Source organism: Arachis duranensis, chromosome 6, assembly GCF_000817695.3.
Source record: "Arachis duranensis cultivar V14167 chromosome 6, aradu.V14167.gnm2.J7QH, whole genome shotgun sequence".
Lineage (NCBI taxonomy): Eukaryota > Viridiplantae > Streptophyta > Magnoliopsida > Fabales > Fabaceae > Arachis > Arachis duranensis.
In genome coordinates this window covers 81,719,733-81,736,796 of record NC_029777.3, presented here as the reverse complement: position 1 = coordinate 81,736,796, position 17,064 = coordinate 81,719,733, and the positions used below count along the sequence as shown (strand labels likewise).

Here is a 17,064-nt window from a genome sequence, read left to right as displayed (position 1 = left end):
TAAATATTTTTCTTTTAGGTACCAATGTTCCAGAACTTATCTTTTAAATACTAATGATATAAACTTATTTTTTTAATTTGTTGGTAAAGTTTAGATATAATTTAATTTTAAAATTTTAACATATGTACTTGTTTCAAAATCACCTCTTTATTTTGCGCCAAAAAGCCAAATTTTATTCATACCCGCCCTTTTGGTTTCAATTTTTATCACCTCTTCACTCACTCACACTGTACTCCTACCTATGGCCACCATTGATCTTCTAGGTCACACTTTAGCCAACCTCCGCACTTGCAATTCAGGCGACCTCTACCTTTTCTCGTTCTTCATATTATTATAGTACAAAGAGTTTAGGAAAGAAACAAAATATTATTTAGAAAAGTATTATTTTTATTATTCATATTTTTTTATTGTGATTACAAAATTCTTACCAATATATAAACCAAGAGTACGCTAAGAGTAGGCTCGTTATAGAATAATATCCTAATAAATTACATTATTTTTTTCTAATCATCTTTGATATTTTTTTGATTTTGTTCTCTAATTATGATATTCTAATACTTCGCGCTCATAGATTACATAGCTCTAACTCGCTCACCTACTCTGCCTTGTGGCCGCTGGCGCCGCTGATCTTCTGGGTCGCACTCTAGCCAACCTCCGACCTCGCAACTTAGGTGACCACCACCCTCGTGGTTCGCGTTCACAGGTAATAGCTCTCACTCGCTCACACTGCTCTCCCTCCTGCATGTGGCCGCCTCCTCCGATCTCGGACCTCGCACCGCCACCAGCCTCCAATCCTTGCCACTTTGCGTCTTTGTGCGACTTCTGTCAAATCCCAATTTTTTGTGAGTAGTGATGTGATTTTTGTTTGTTTCTTTGTCAATTTGCTTTATAATGATAGTTCTCGTTATCAGATTATGGCTTGGAGTTTTATTAATGGTCCTTTGGTCTTTCTAAGGATAAAATTAGAATCCTATTAAAAAAGTTAGGGTTTGTTCTTAACTCTTTGGATACGAGTGATACTCTCTTCTATTTTGCATCTATTGGATGTCTTTTATTTCATTCTTGTTTCTCCTTTTCTATCACCATCTTAATCATTATTTTCATTCGTACATACATTTTTTTAAATTTTTCACCATTTAAATTCTTTTTCTTGTTTGTCTTTACACTTTTGCAGTAACATTTCATTGTCTTCATTTTAGTATTCATCGCAATTTTAGCCATTATTTGTTCATTCTAAAATTTTTCATATGTATGAAAGTTTAGTAAGGTCAAATTAAATTAATTAAATTTAGAATTATATATATGGAGTCTGAATGCTAATGGTTGAATAATTGGGGAAAAAAATGGTAACATTAGCCGCATTAAGCCATAACCCAGGACAATAGTGAACAACATGAAACCGCTTTTTAAGTTGCACTAGTGAAAACAAAAAACCCATAACAATCACAATGCATATCACAAAAATGGAAATACCCACAATTAAAATGATTATAATTGTGACAATATATTTACAGTCATAACGCAACTACAATTTAAAATTAGAATTGTAAATTTTATCAATGATGTCAGAATTCTGTTTGTTTAACAGTGAACACCATGTTTAAATAATAAGTTCAATGATACGCCTCACATTAATAAGCTTGCTGTGAAATAGCTGTAATTCAAATTCATAGAGTAGATGTATATTATGGTGTGGTGTGGATCAGAATCATAGCAACAAGAAATATTCTTTTCTTAATTAACTCTAATTACCATATAATTTTAGTATATTCAATTATTCATCATTTATTGTAATTTTGTTGCCAAATTAAGTTGAAGTAGTCAACAATGTTAAACCAGGCATATATACTTATCATTTGTTATCTTACAGATTTTTAAAGTGGATCACTTTTCAATTTTCATATGTTCTAAAGGTATGTGGACAATAAGACTCATATATACATGAATATATGTGTGTATAAATTAGTATTATCTATTATCTATGGAATCCAAATTCAAGGATTACTAATTTTCATTATTAGCTAGCATTATATTCTCTAAATGCTTAGTTTTCATGTAGTAAATAGAAGTTTTGAAATAATAAAAGATTTCATTTTAAATTGTAGTTTCCTTGGTGTGATCTTTTATCGATATATGAACTTGACCATCCCATATTCATTGGCCGAGATATAATTGAACTTTTGATTATAACAAATTAATTAAAAAAACATAAATGTGACATGACCAAGTTTTGATTCTGATTTAATTCTCTTAGTTATATATGCCTTTGTCTCTTTTGTCTTTTCTTACTTAACTCTAGTTATTATATATTTTTACGTTTTTAGTATATTCATCATTTACTATAATTTCATTGCCAAATTAAGTTGAAGTAGTCAATAATGTTAAACCATGCATATATATTTATAAATATATATGTATAATTTAACATTATTTAATAAATAATTATATTATTTGGAACAAAGTTGTGGTAAAAAAAAGTTGTTTTTTGTTTAAGTTCTCTCGATTTAGATTTTTCTTTTAAGGTTGAATTTCAAAAATTGCTCAAATACATCTAAAGACGATTTAAATATTGGCAAAAATTTCACATGTGGAAAGAAAAGATAGGAGCAAGAAATGATCAACGAATGACAAAAGGTTAAGTTGAATGATACTAAATACAAGTTAAAAGATCAAGGACGTCAACTAAAAGTTAAACAGAAAAGAATTGGTTCTGTTGAAAAGACACTTCATACTTTATATAAAAAAGTTGAATCTCCTACTTCTTTCAACATATATGGAGTATATGTTTTTTTTTTTATTTAGATTAAGAAATTTTTAGGTGAATTAGTTAGTACATTTTAATTTATTCATGATTTGTGACATTTTTAAAGGCTTTCTTTCTTTATTTTAGTATAATTATATTTTTAATTTTAGTTTGATTATATTTATGGACAAAAATATTTTAATAATAAATATTTTTGTAATTCTTTTATGGTAATTAACTTTTTCATGACTTTATTATGTATTTATAATTTCAATGGTGAAATATGAAAATTTTGTTTATTATAATGGTCTTAATATAGAAAGCAGATCGTATATAATTTATTTTCTAAAATATTTATATATTAAATAATAAATTATTTTGTATGAGAATTGTTTGAAATATTATAGTAAATTTGTAGAAAATTTGTGCGAAAATAATTTTTTGTTTTGTATGAGATTTGTTCAAATACGTAAATTATATTAAATTAAATCTGTCTGAAATTTAATCGATAAAAAATATTTGATTTGTCTAAAATTTGTTCAAAAAAAATCTGTTATATTTAACTAAATTCGTTAAAAATTTGTCTGAAATGAAGTATATTTTTTGTTTGAAATTTGTCTAAAATGAAATATTTTTATGTTTGAAATTTGTCTGAAATACATTACTTTTATGTTGGCTAATCTGTCAAAAATACATCATAATAGTTAGAAATATAGTAGATAAATGTCTATTCGAAATCTGTCACAAAATCTTCTGAACAAAATTTCGGATGAAATTTCAGACAAAAAATAAATTAGCAACAATGGTTTTTGAGACAAAAAAATCGTCTCCATTTTGTTCGAAACAAAAATTTTGTCTCTAATTTGTTCAAAATTTATGTCAATTTTGTCTCAATTTTCATCTGAAAAATTCCTATTTCTAGTAGTCTCATTATAATGTCCAGTGTGATTGATAGTTTAGGGTTGTTAGTTGGTTTTAGGATCAATTATATTCACTTGACTTAACCCTTCGATGTTAGAGGATGACTAAGTGAAATTAACCCTTTGTAATTACCATGTTGTGGTCAATGATCTATGAATTATGATAGAAAACCTTGACTCTTAATCCTTGCCATGAGTGTCTTTTAGCACTTATATTATCTTAGTTGTTAGCTTTGCTTTCTTGTTCATTAATCTAAAAACTCCAAAAATTCTCATAACCAATCGCCTGCATACTTCCCTGTAATTTCTTTGAGAGACGATGACCCGAGGTTTAAATACTCTCGGTTATTATTGGTTTGTATTGTGACAAACAAAATTAAAATTTAATTGAGGGTTAATTGTTGGTTTGGATCTATACTTCAACGGAATTATTTTGTAAAAATTTCGAACCGACAATTTTCCTACGTCAAAAGGCACGAGATGACATGGCCATATCATGTTTGTATACGTGGTGTGTAACACCCTTATCACTGTAAACGAGATACGTGTAATATTATCTCGTTTACACTGTAAACAAGCTAACACTGGAGAAGGCCTATATATATGCATTTCATCCACAGTGGTTGTTTATAGTTTCTCACAACTATTTCTTCAACTTTTCTCTCATTTTTACTATTTTCTAATCAAATTTTTGAATTAATTCAAGATTATGGCGTGCGTCTATAATCACGATACGAACATCAACCGCTGAACGCGACGTGACACATTACTGGGGTAGCTGATTTTGACGTTGCTGTTGTTTTCCGTTTTATGTTTATGATAAAGCATAGATGTGTTGTCATACTTAAGGTACTTTTACAAAAGTAGTATGCAGTATATGTTAGGCGAATGAATATATTGTTAAGAATGATTTAAATGATAGAATATGATGTTAGGCATAATTTGAAATCGATTTTGTTAGTTACATGTTTAGTTAGCTTTGTTTTTCTTTAATATAAGTTATTAAACATATGTTTACTACTTTAGTTATTAATTAGGGTTATTGAAAAGTTATAGTAAACTTAATTAACTAACAAGATGTTTATATTTTTATTTACTAAATATTTAAGTAAATGGATTTTTTTATTTTTTAGTATTTAAATTAAGTTATTAAGTTGATGGTGCACTTGCTGTTAGTTATTTAAGTAAATGTTTTGCTTAATCTAAGTTATAAAGGAGATAGAAAATGAATGTTGTTATTAATTATTTAACAAAATCATTTTATTTAAATTAAATTATATAGATGTTTATTAATTTAGTTATTAATTATTTAAGTAAATATTTTTATTTAAATGAATTTATAATGTTAATGTTTGTAGTCATTTGTTAAAATAGTTTGTTTATAATTCAAATTAATTTATTATGTAAACTATTGTTAGTAGAATTTTTTACTTTGAAATGTTTATAGCTTTATAGGTTTACAAATTTCTAATTTGAGCTTTTTATTGTTTACCAGAGGCCTCACCTATTTCTTTTTAAGAGAGTGAGTCACACACTCCTACTACTGGATGCCATTGTTCTCTATCTGTGGGAGGCTGACTTTAGCAACGCGGTGCCACCCAAGAATTTTGTGTTTGACAAGTCTCTGATCATGGTATTTATGGAGCACTGGCGTTCAGAGACTCACACCTTCCACCTGCCATGGGGTGAGTGCACCATCACCCTGCAGGATGTCGCATACCACCTTGGGCTACGTGATGAATCCACATTTTATGGTATTTATTTGCTCTAATTAGGTGGATTTCATTGACTTTTCTTGCATTTATTGAAATAGCATGCTTTTGTGAATTTTTTTCTAATTGTGCTTAATTGTAAAAACATGCTTTTCATGCTTAAATTGCTAATTTTAATTCACTTTTCTCCCATTTGATGTCTTGATATGTTTGTTTGAGTGATTTAAGATTTTAAATGCAAGAATGGCTTGAGAAAGTGGAAGGAAAACATACAAAGTGGAAGAATTCAAGAAATGAAGGATTTGTAAAGCTGTCAATCGTAACCTCTTCGCACTAAATTGATCATAACTTGAGTTATAGAGATCCAAATGAGGCGGATTTAGTGACATTAGAAAGCTAACATCTAGGACTTCAAAACGATATACAATTTTCTATATTGGACATAAGTTTAAGTGTGAGTAAGCACACAATTTGTGCGTACGCACAAGTCAGAAAATTAGCAAGTGTGCGTACGCACACATGTGTGCATGTGACCTTGACGTGCGAAAAATTACCGATTAAGAATTTTATATCGAAAACCAGCGTTGCAAGTACAGTCCTTAATCGATGAAAATTCCACGTATCAATTTAAAAGGAGTTTGTCACAAAATTAAGAATAAAATACTGGGAGTAGAATTTCCAAGTCGTCTCCCAACGAGTTGTTGAAAGAGTGCTATTTATTGATTAGGAATTTTTCAAGAAATTTGGAGTTTGGGGAATGGGCAAATAAATGATTATAAATTAAAGAAGTGGAAATTGAAAAGGGATTTTATGTAATTACAATAAAAGTCTTGACTAGGAGAAGATTAATCGGAAGTTTATCCTTGGATTTTCCCAAGAGTAATGGTGACAGGTTATTGTTTTTACTTAGTTAACCCTTACCGAATAAGGAAAAGTCAAGTAATTGAGCTAACTCTTATTCACAAGTCATAATCCTCTCCTTTGGGAAGAATTAGCGTTAGTGACTAGAGAGACAGCCAACAACTTCCAGCTACCAGTTAACTCTTGAGTATTCTAACTCAAGGGTCTCCTATTAATGAACTCCAAAGTCAAGTTGAGAACCTACTCTATTGACATGGATGCCATTTTTGCATGCATGTAAAAGGAGTAAGAGGAAGACATGATAATTAAACTTAATTGAAAATAATCAACAAATAAAGAAATTAAACAGAAAAATATCCTTGCATTAATTAATTCCAAAATCGAAGGTATCCATATAACTCTAACCAAGATAAATGGGAAATAAAAGAGTAAAGGAATAGAAAATAAACTAGAATGATAGAAACTTCACGGAGGTAAAAACTCTTCTCAATATCCAACTCAAAAGTATAAAACTATAAAATCTATAAATCTATGAAGAACCCTAGAAGAAGTGGTAAAGTCTCTTCAAGATTCAAAAAAACTAAAACTAAAACTAATGAATGAGAATGTGTGAATGTGTTCTGAGTCTCTGCTGTCCCCTAGCTTTAGTCTGTGTTTCTGGGTCGAAAACTGGGTCCAAACTCAGCCAAAAATCGCCCCCAGCATTTTTTGCAAATTCTGCACGTGGCGCATGTCAGGTACGCGTACGTGTTGATGGTCTTCTGTGCACGGCACGCATATGCGTCAAGTACGCTTCCGCGTTGTTGTGGGATGCGCCAAGTTACGCGTACGCGTTAGGTACGTGTGCGTGTCGATTCTCGCTAGTCAGCTCCTTAATTTCTTGTGTTCCTTCTATTTTTGCAAGCTTCCTTTCCGTCCTCTAAGTCATTCCTGCCCTATAAAGCCTGAAAACACTTAACACACGAATCACGGCATCGAATGGTATAAAGGAGAATTGAAAATACATAATTTAAGGGCTTAGGAAGCAAGTTTTCCATTATAGAACAAGATTGGGAAGGATTTGTAAAACCATGCAGTTTGTATGAATAAGTGTGCAAATATCTGAAAAAAGCCACTCAATTTAGCACAAGATAAACCATAAAATAGTGATTTATCAGACCTTATTAAATACAAAATGCTAGCAGCAATTTTTGGGCTTCCAGAGCCCAATTCAACTCATTTCTAAAGCTATTTCAAGCCAAATTGAAGAAGAATGAAAGGGGAGCACTTAGGTTTAGGTTTTTACATGTTTTTGTTTAGTTTTTCTAGAGAGAAGCTCCCCCTTCTCTCTATAATTAGGGTTTTTAGTTTACTTTCTCTTTAATTTCAGCATTTAATTCTTGTTTTAATGTTGTTTCATTTATGTTTCTTGCTCTCTTGTCTTGATCATCTTCATTTCTTTTGTTAATTTCTTAATTTTGCCATTTTTATATTTATGAACCTGTTGTTACTTTTAATTTCATTTAATGTAATTTTGATGTTTTATGTTTCTTTAATGCTTATTTGAGTTGTTATTATCATTTTATTGCAATTGATAGTTATAGAATTTATTTTTATTGCAATTTATGATATTTTTTCTTTTATGCATGCTAGGTATTTGATAAAATGTCTCTTTTAGTTTTTGTATAGTTTTTCACACTCTTGACTTGGAATTGAGTAATTAGGTGAACTTGAGTTATAGACGTCCATTTCACATTGTGTTAGGATTGTTAATTGGTTTGGTTTCCATTGACGCTAGTCTTTCACTAAGTAATCAGTGAGTTGACTAGGACTTATGGATTGAGATCAATTATGCCTTTTTGACTTATCCTCGATGATAGGATAGACTAATTGGGATGAATTCTACGCAATTACCATATTTGTGGTCCTGACTAGGATAGAAATCCTCAATTCCCCAATCCTTGCTAAGAGTCCCTTTTGCCACTTGATTTCCCTTTTGCTTTACTTGCTTTGAGTTTTAATTTTCTCGCATGCTTATTTGCTTTCTGGCACTTTAATTTCTTGTCACTTGCTATCCTAAAACCCCCAATTTTCCCATAGCTAATAATTGAGCATTTCATTGTAATTCCTAGAGAAGATAACCCGGGACTTAAAACTCCCGGTTTATATTCGTTTTGAATTATGACATATTTGAATTAAAATTTGATGTTGGTCAATTGTTGGGTTTGGACTATACTTGCAACGGAGATATTCTATCTTGAGAAATTCCAAACCTACTTTTGGCCTTCCATCAAGTTTTTGGTGTCGTTGCTGGAGATTTGCAATGGTGTTACATTGTTGGGTATTATTTTTTTTTTACAGAAAGAAACATTTCTCAATTATCGGAAAGCCAAACGGCACTTACAAATTTAAAAAAAATATCAATTCTACATAAATAACAAGAAGACAAATATCCTATGTATTGAACTAAAATCTGATAGCAAGCCCAACATTCGATTCCTAAAAATCTTAAAAAGAAGAAACAGAGATCAAACAGAATCTCTTTTGTTTCTAAATCTACACATATGTGCTGCAAGCCAATAAGATACATCTTCTTCTTCTCCATATAAATCTGAATATTTTTTAAATCTGAAAGTTTTCCTGTAAACGAAACCATTTCTTCATCGAGTTTTCCTTCAAGATTTGAAAAGATCTGTATCATCAGAACACCACCAGCAACAACAGGAAACAAAACGCCACCACAAACAAGGAGAAAAAACCACAGATGGGTTATACAAACAGGAACACAGAGCTAAGCTCAGGTCCGAAGAAAATTATTTTAAATCTAGATCTGGATCTCAAATCTAGATCTCTAAAAGAAAAGCAGAAAACAGAAATTAAAGCAAGAACTAGGAAGGCAAAGAGAAAAGAGAGGAGAAGTTGAAGAGGTGACAGAGCAGAATGGGTGGTGGTGAATGGAGAACAGAACCAGAGAAAAAGGAGAAAGGAGGAGGAAGAAGGAGAGACGGAGGAGACGAAAAAGGAGAAAAGTTAAGAAAACAAGAGCAAAGATAAAAGAGGTAGGGGGAGATAGAAGCATCGGAGGGCCACCGCAGCCTAGATTGAGGCGGCGACGGCGGCCCTCAAAAGAAGTTTTAGGGTTTACCTCAACGGGAGAGAGAGAGAGAATCAGCCAGAGTAGTGCGCTTCTAATAGAACTGCTATAATTATTCTCTCTCTTTTTTGTTGGCTATTGTTAATATGAGAATATATGAATAATTTATTTTTGATTGGTTGTTTGTTTTTGCTTGTAAATATGTTTGTTTTAATAAATTTTTGTTTTAAAATGCATATATAAATAGTTAGTAATCTTGATTAAATTGTATTTTTGACTTGAATTAGATGTTTAAAACTTTTAATTAATTAAGTGAATATGCATACTTCTTCTAGAACATGCCTGTCATGCGTACACGTGCGCATACCACGTGTATACGTCGCATCAAAATTTTCACCAATCTTACATACGCACTCGCTTGTGCGTACACACGCTTGTCTTACCCTCCTCTGTTGGGAGCACCCCCACGTTATGTGCGTCCGCAGAGCCCCCTAGGTGCGAGCTCTAAGAACCTTCGCGCTTCAGTTCCCACCACCACCATTGCCCACCAACGAACCAACCGCCGCCCCTTTTTCCCTTTTCTTCTTTCTCTTCCCTCATCTCTTCTCTTTACTCTTGCCCAACTCTCCTCTCCTCTGCCACTGAACAGACGCCGCGCCCCTCAGTGCCGGCGTTGCCACCCGACCTCCGCGTAACCACCGTCGGTGACCACCGAGCGCCGCCCCTCACCTCTTCTCTTCTTCCTTCTCTCTTTCTTCGTCTTCTCCCTTTCGACGCCTCACCTCCGCCAACCACCGCTCGCGCCAGTGCCGCCGTTGAAGCCCAGCCGTCCATCCCTGTTCTGCCTCAGCTCTCTCACTGAACAGAACAGAAGCTCCAGCCCCTCTGTGCGACCCTGTCCCCTCCTCCAGCGCAGAACCGAACCAAAACCACCAACCTTCTTCTCCTTTCTCCGCGAGCCCAGGACCGCAGCGCCGCCAGCAACCCTAATCGCCGCTGCCCTGCTTCCGCCGCGCCTCTCTTTCCCCTGTTCTCCATCCCTTGCAGCGAGCTTCCTGTCACCGGCTACCATACGTCCGACGTCCACCGCTGCTGCAACCCCTATATCCCTTTCCCTTCTGCTCTGTTCTGTTCTGTTTCTGCCTTTCCAGGTTCCATTCTCTATTCTGTTTTCTATTCCCTTTTCTGTTTTCTGTTAGCTTAGTTTAATTTTTGTTGATTAAGTTAGTTAGAAATGCATGTTAGTTGATTAGGTTGTTAGAGAATCTGGCGTGGATAGTGGATTTAGGTCTTGTTTTGTTTACTGCTGCTGTTTGGGAATGGTTAATTCTTCTTTGTTTGTGCTGGTGATTTGCCCCTGTGCTTAATTGATTTGTTGATGCTGCTGGCTGTTCTTTGGAATACACAAATTCTGGATTGTGTTTGCAATGATGACAATTTTGCTTAATGTATGAATTTAAGTTGTTTTTGCTGCTGTTTTGTTCCAATTTGAACTCAATCACTTGATTCAGGATGCTTAATTGTCTGAATTCATGTTGAATACTTGTGATTGGTTGTTAAATTCAAGGAGCAGAATGCTGCCTGGTTGTTAATTGTTGCTTTTTCTTGTTGGTGGCTGGTTTTGAAACAAACAATTCCTAGATATGGCTGTTGCAGTGATGGTGATTTTGATAAATTTCTGAATTTGAGTTGTTATTGCTGCTGGATTGTTCATTATTGCTGTTTTGAGGCTGTATCTTGGGCCATTATTTGCTCATTGCTGCTGAGTCCTTATTTCAAATTGAACTTCATTCTTGGATTGAGCAATGTGTAATTGTTTGAATTTTTATTACTTGTAATTGATTGCTGAATTCAATGAAGGAATGCTGCTGGATTGTTCCTTGTTGCTGTTTGGTGCTGTGTTTTTAGGCCATTATTTTTCTGTTAATTGTCCAACAAAAAGAATGCTGCTGTCGCTAGTATATTGTTGTTTCTTTTAGGCCATTACTTTTGTTCATTGTTCAAAGAAAGAATGCTGCTTGATGCTGTTGGTTTGGTTTAAATTGTTATTGATGCTATGTTGCTGTTTCATTGATTTACTTTTGTGCTAAACTGGCTTGTTTGATGCTGCTGCATAGTTGTATTACTGCCTTATTCTTGTTGAAGGCTTTTGCTGGAGTGAACAAATTCTGAACTGTTTGTGCAGTAATGATAACTTTGAGTAATTTCTGAGTCTAGGTTGTCACTACTACTGTATTTTTGTTCCGATTTGAACCTAGTCGTTAGATTCATTTATGTGCAAGTGTTTGAATTCAGATTGCTTGCTTATTGACTGGTTCATGGCTGTTGGAGTGATGCTGCTTTTCCTGAATTTGAATTAAATTGTCAATTGCTCCATTTCAATTTTCCAGTCTGTTCTTGCTTCAAGATTGATTGCCGCTGAAGTTTTCTTTCAATTTTGCACTTGAATGTTTGAATTCAGCTTGCCTGCTTGTTAAATAGTTCAGTGTTTTGGTGCTGTATTCTTTGTTCTTGCTGTATTTTGGCTCACTTTCTGATTTCCTATGAAGCCATATATGATTTTTGTGTATTTAAGTGTTAATGCATTCATAGGAAATTTAAATTGATTGATTGAAATTGGGAAATAGGCCAATTTACTACTGAAATGCTGCCGGATTTTTCCTAAACCTATTTTATTAAATGATATTGTTTTACTTTGTGCAACAAGATTCTAATTGACGGAATTCTGTGTCAAAAAGAATCTTGTTTGCTTAAGGGTTTTGGAAATTTCCTCAAGAGTCTCCTTACAAGTCTTGGTCAATTCTTTAATCTCTTTGCTTGTGTTATCTTGTATGTTATTTTTAAGCATTGAACAATCCTTGATTGAGTTTCGATTTGACCATAAACTTGCCCTTCCACAGTTCCACTCGCCACCTGACAGCTAACACTTCCCCTTCCACAGTTCCACTTCTCACTTCCCTCCCCTTATCTTCCTCTCTTCAATCTTCATTTTCCTCTCCAAAATGGCCACTGTCTTTAGAACCCCCATTCTCCGGCCACCTATCCTGCCGCCGCGCTCCTCCTCCTCTTCTGCCGCCGCCGCCACCAAGCCCTCATGCGTTGCCTTTCCCTCTTTCAGACAAACTGCTACCCGCAGAAGGACCACTTTGCCCCTCACCACTTTGCGGTTCCCTTCAATTCCTTCCCTGCGCTTCACGAAGTTCGCCCCTTCCGCTTTCGAAGGAGACACCGAGTTCTCGCCTCAAGTTCAAGAGCCTGAGGTTCAGCTTGAGGTGAGTTCCAATTTGGAATTAAATTTAAGTTCTTTTTTTTTGTTTCCTTTCAAATTTTGTGCGGTTGGGTGAAATTGGAACCCAGTTGAATTTCTGATTGCAAAATTTCTTGGTTTGAGGACTGTACTGGAATGAGAGACTTTTATGTTGACTTACTTTGAAGTAGTGTGTATCATACTTTGCATTTTGTGATGCTATATAAAATTGAGGCGATATTCAATGGTATATTGATAATATATGATAGTTTTATATTAATTGTTTATGATACCTGAGGAAAGCTATAATTTTGGACAGTTCCAGAATACAAATTTATTTTGGGCAAACTGTGACTCTGAAATTATGAACTTTAGATTGTGGTTGGATAGATTATTTTGAAAAAGGAAAACAAAAATATTCTGGTTTTGTTCTTTTAAGAAGCTTTTCTAAGAATCACACACAATGCATACCTATCTTTGATATTTGCAACTTTGACTATCTCGGATAAAGAAAATGATGAGTCAAGAGTTTTTAGGATTAGTTGATTTTCCATGTTCTAGCTCAATTTTCCGGTGAACTCTTGTAACAGGATGGTGCTGTTGATGTAGAGGACAGTGCTGGCCATAATGAGGTTAGCGAGGCTGATGAAAGTGAGGAATCTTCACCCTTGCAAGAGGTACTGCAAACTTACAAAGAAGCGGTAGCTAATAATAATGAAGCCATAGTTGCTGAGCTGGAATCATATTTGAAGTCCATTGAAGATGAGAAAATAGGTCTTGAAAGGAAAATAGCTTCGATATCTGCAGAGTTATCAATAGAGAAGGATAGGATTCTAAGGATTAGTGCAGACTTTGACAATTTCCGGAAGAGAACCGAGAGAGATCGCCTTTCTCTGGTCACTAATGCACAGGGGGAAGTTATGGAGAGCTTGTTGCCTGTATTGGATAATTTTGAGAGAGCAAAAACTCAGATCAAGGTGGAGACAGAAGGAGAGGAGAAAATAAACAACAGCTATCAGAGCATATATAAACAGTTCATGGAAATTCTTACTGCACTTGGAGTTGAACCAGTTGAGACAGTTGGAAAACCCTTTGATCCATTGGTAAGTTGGTAATCAGTTTATTTTATTTTATTTTATTTTTATTTCCAGGATGTCAAACAAATTTGACTTTTAAATTGAGAAGAAACTCTTATTATCATGTAGGTGATAATGTTTTGTCCAAAAATAGAACCCCTCCCACCCCCTTTTTTTTTTTTCTTTAGATTTTTTATAGTAGGATATTTTTAAAACAGTTAGTATTTATTTAAGTTGTGTTAGTAGTTTAGTAAAAAATACCCATACACTTGCCAGTGTAATTGTCAATTTCATTTGGGAACACTTTGCTCTTATTCTGTCTGGTTTGTTGGTTTGAGATGAAAATGGAGTCCAAGGTATTTTAATAGCTTCCATTGTTTGAATTGCTTAAATTTTAGTAGGATGGAATGGTTAGTGATGGAATTATTTCCTCCCGATTCCATTGTTCAATATGATTTGTCTTCCTTGGATTATCACTGTGATTTTGAAGTCCTTTTCTCCTTATATGAAAATTGTCTCAATGTTTTTAGAAGTATATTGTTGGCCCTATCCTTTCTTCTGCATTTTGGCATAATGATGTCATACATGATTGATGCAGGCACGGAAACCAGTTGGCTCGAAATTCAATCAACTTTTTCAAACACTTAATCAAGCTTATTCAGGTTTCATGAAGACCTGGATTCGTTTTTAACTCGGCAATTCTTGATTATTTTGAGCCAACTTGGTGAGTCTGAATCTGTACGACAAAATTGCCAAAAAAGGAGAGCATTGTAGCAAATTATGTATGTGAATCTCAACACATATTTTTAGAGAACTATTTTTAGCTGGCTGCTGTAAGATTATAGAACTTTGAAATCGCTTGCATCAGCCACTTCATTGAATGAAACGCAATGCGTTAGTCTCTTTGAATATTTCATGTAGTGATCTTCAGAGGTATGAAAGACTGATTGATATTCATGATAAATTTTTCTGATAAATTATAATTTGCAATTTACTTGTAAAAGCTACATGAAGCAATTATGCGCGAGGATTCAACTGAGTTTGAGGATGACATCATAATCCAAGAATTTAGGAAAGGTTTTAAACTTGGTGACCGACTTTTGCGACCATCAATGGTGAAGGTATCAGCTGGTCCGGGACCTGCAAAGCCTGAGCAAGCTCAGCAAGTGGAGCAAGTCGCAAGTGAAAATTCTGAGGCTCTTAAAGAAAACAATGGTAGTACAGAAACAGAGTCTTCTTGAAAGCTCAAAAGTCACCTTTTTGCCTGGATTCAGTTTTGAACAAGTATGTCGGTTAAATTTAAAGGAACATAATGTTGGATGTTACTCAAGGAATGTTTCAGCCAATTTTTCTTTCAAAGAAAGTATTATCTGTGAGGTTTTGAATTGTGATTTCATATTTCAGATTTTTCAGCTTTCATGGCCTTGGTAGAGATGACTAATTTTTTACGGAGTTACTGTTTTTCTGCAAGGACCCTGAGGAAGTCACAAATTTGCAACTGATGAAGTGCTTTATACCATTTGTTAGGAGTTTAATAGCGTGAACTTTCAAATCATTCGATTAAAGGTCATTATGATTTTTTGACATTTTTTTCACCACATTACTGTTGCACATTTCAAAGCTAAAGAAATATTGCATGATGTAGTGGTATGAATTTGAATTCCTGTTAATATTGGGACGTTTTAATGATATGAAACGAGTGATGGTAATTATAAAATGTTTGTGTGTACCCCCGTGTGTGCCGGTGCGTCTATCTTTTTTATTTTATTTATTATCCAAGAAACTAAGAATCATATAATTGGTCAATCCTATCTCATGTTATATCCCGTTCATATATCATAGTAGGAGGGGGAACAAAGAGGTTCGGTTGGAATAAGACGAAATCATGTTTATTACACCCTATTATTTGTTAAATTTAAATAAGGACAAAAAACAGAAATAAGCCAAGGAGAAAATAATTTACGTAAATCAGTTAAAACGAAAACTGCTTCATGAATCCACCAATGCATATTTATATGTAGTTCGAACCAGCTTGATTCGAACTCCATTTCTACATAATTCGAATCAGCTTGATTCGAATTATACACAAATACATGCACACACTAATTCGAACCAGCTTGGTTTGAATTACACACAAACACACGCACATACTAATTCGAACCAACTTGATTCGAATTACATGGTATAATTCGAATTATGCTGTTAAAAAATTAATAATTTATTAAAAAAATGTTATTAAAAAATTTATTAAAATTTAGGTAAATACATGATAAAAATATTTTTTCTTTAATTTCTAAATTATTAGTGACTATGTGGAGTATTTCTTTAATGTCCTAAGTCATTAGGACATTACAAATTTTTATAGTACTTCTAACATCTTTTAAGCCATTTTTTAAATTATTTTGCATAGAATAAAATATTTTTTGTGATATAATTTAAATAAATTTATTAAAAAATATTCATGATAATTTTTTAATAAAATTATTTAAATTATATGGTGAGATATTACATGATTCGAATTACGCATGGGGAAGTTCAAATCACTCTGATTCAAATCATATGGTGAGCAATTCGAATTCTATACAATACTCTTCTGCCCATTCTTGATAGCTCATGAATATTTTTTTAATAAATTTATTTAAATTATACCACAAAAAATATTTTATTCTATGCAAAATAATTTAAAAAATGGCTTAAAAAATGTTAGAAGTACTATAAAAATTTGTAATGTCCTAATGACTTAGGACATTAAAGAAATACTCTACATAGTCACTAATAATTTAGAAATTAAAGAAAAATATTTTTATCATGTATTTACCTAAATCACTAGAATATTATAAAATTTTATAGTACTCATAACATCTTTTAAGTCATTTTTTAAAATTATTTTGTATAGAATAAAATATATTTTTTAATTATTTTATATGGAATAAAATATTTTCTTTTATTTCTAAATTATTATTGATTACGTAGAATATTTTATTTAAAATTTGAGTACATGCATGTATTTACCTAAGTTATTATAACATTACAAATTTTTATAGTACTCTTAACATTTTTTGAGCCATTTTTTTTAATTGTTTTGCATGGCATACAATATTTTTTGTAGTATAATTTAAAAAAAATTATTAAAAAATTTATTAAAAAATGTTCATGAGCTATTAAAAATGGACAGAAAAGTATTGTATGAAATTCGAATTGATAGCTCATTAATATTTTAAAAAAGTCTCGTAATTAAATATTTTGTTAGTTTTTGAATTATACCATGAATTACTGTGTGTAATTCGAACCAAACTGGTTCGAATTAGTGTGTGCATATGTTTGTGTGTAATTCGAACCAAGCTGGTTCGAATTATGTAAAAATAGAATTCAAACTAAGCTGGTTCGAACTACATATAAACGTGCATTGGTGGATTCATGAAACAGTTTTTG

The 17,064-nt window shown here is 32.9% G+C and overlaps 1 protein-coding gene across 3 annotated transcripts; it reads left to right on the top strand.

Annotated features, from left to right (window-relative positions):
• Positions 1 to 9,804: 9,804 nt before the first annotated feature.
• LOC107494293 (uncharacterized) lies at positions 9,805 to 15,230 on the top strand. Of its 3 annotated transcripts, XM_016115349.3 has the most exons (5): positions 9,805 to 10,460; positions 12,210 to 12,581; positions 13,147 to 13,659; positions 14,637 to 14,916; positions 15,037 to 15,230. In XM_016115349.3, the coding sequence occupies exons 2-4, from the start codon at positions 12,312 to 12,314 to the stop codon at positions 14,871 to 14,873; spliced, it is 1,020 nt and encodes a 339-aa protein (XP_015970835.1). In that variant the 5' UTR covers positions 9,805 to 10,460; positions 12,210 to 12,311; the 3' UTR covers positions 14,874 to 14,916; positions 15,037 to 15,230. The 3 variants fall into 3 exon arrangements, with proteins under 3 accessions (XP_015970835.1, XP_015970834.1, XP_015970836.1); XM_016115348.3 differs by having other exon boundaries at positions 14,637 to 15,230; XM_016115350.3 differs by lacking the exons at positions 14,637 to 14,916; positions 15,037 to 15,230 and adding an exon at positions 14,231 to 14,597.
• Positions 15,231 to 17,064: the final 1,834 nt, after the last annotated feature.

Coding starts and splice junctions, on each gene's coding strand:
- LOC107494293 (XM_016115349.3), top strand. CDS start 12,312: ATGGCCACTGTCTTTAGAACCCCCATTCTCCGGCCACCTATCCTGCCG. Junction 12,582..13,146: donor AGCCTGAGGTTCAGCTTGAG/GTGAGTTCCAAT, acceptor CTCTTGTAACAG/GATGGTGCTGTTGATGTAGA. Junction 13,660..14,636: donor GAAAACCCTTTGATCCATTG/GTAAGTTGGTAA, acceptor TACTTGTAAAAG/CTACATGAAGCAATTATGCG.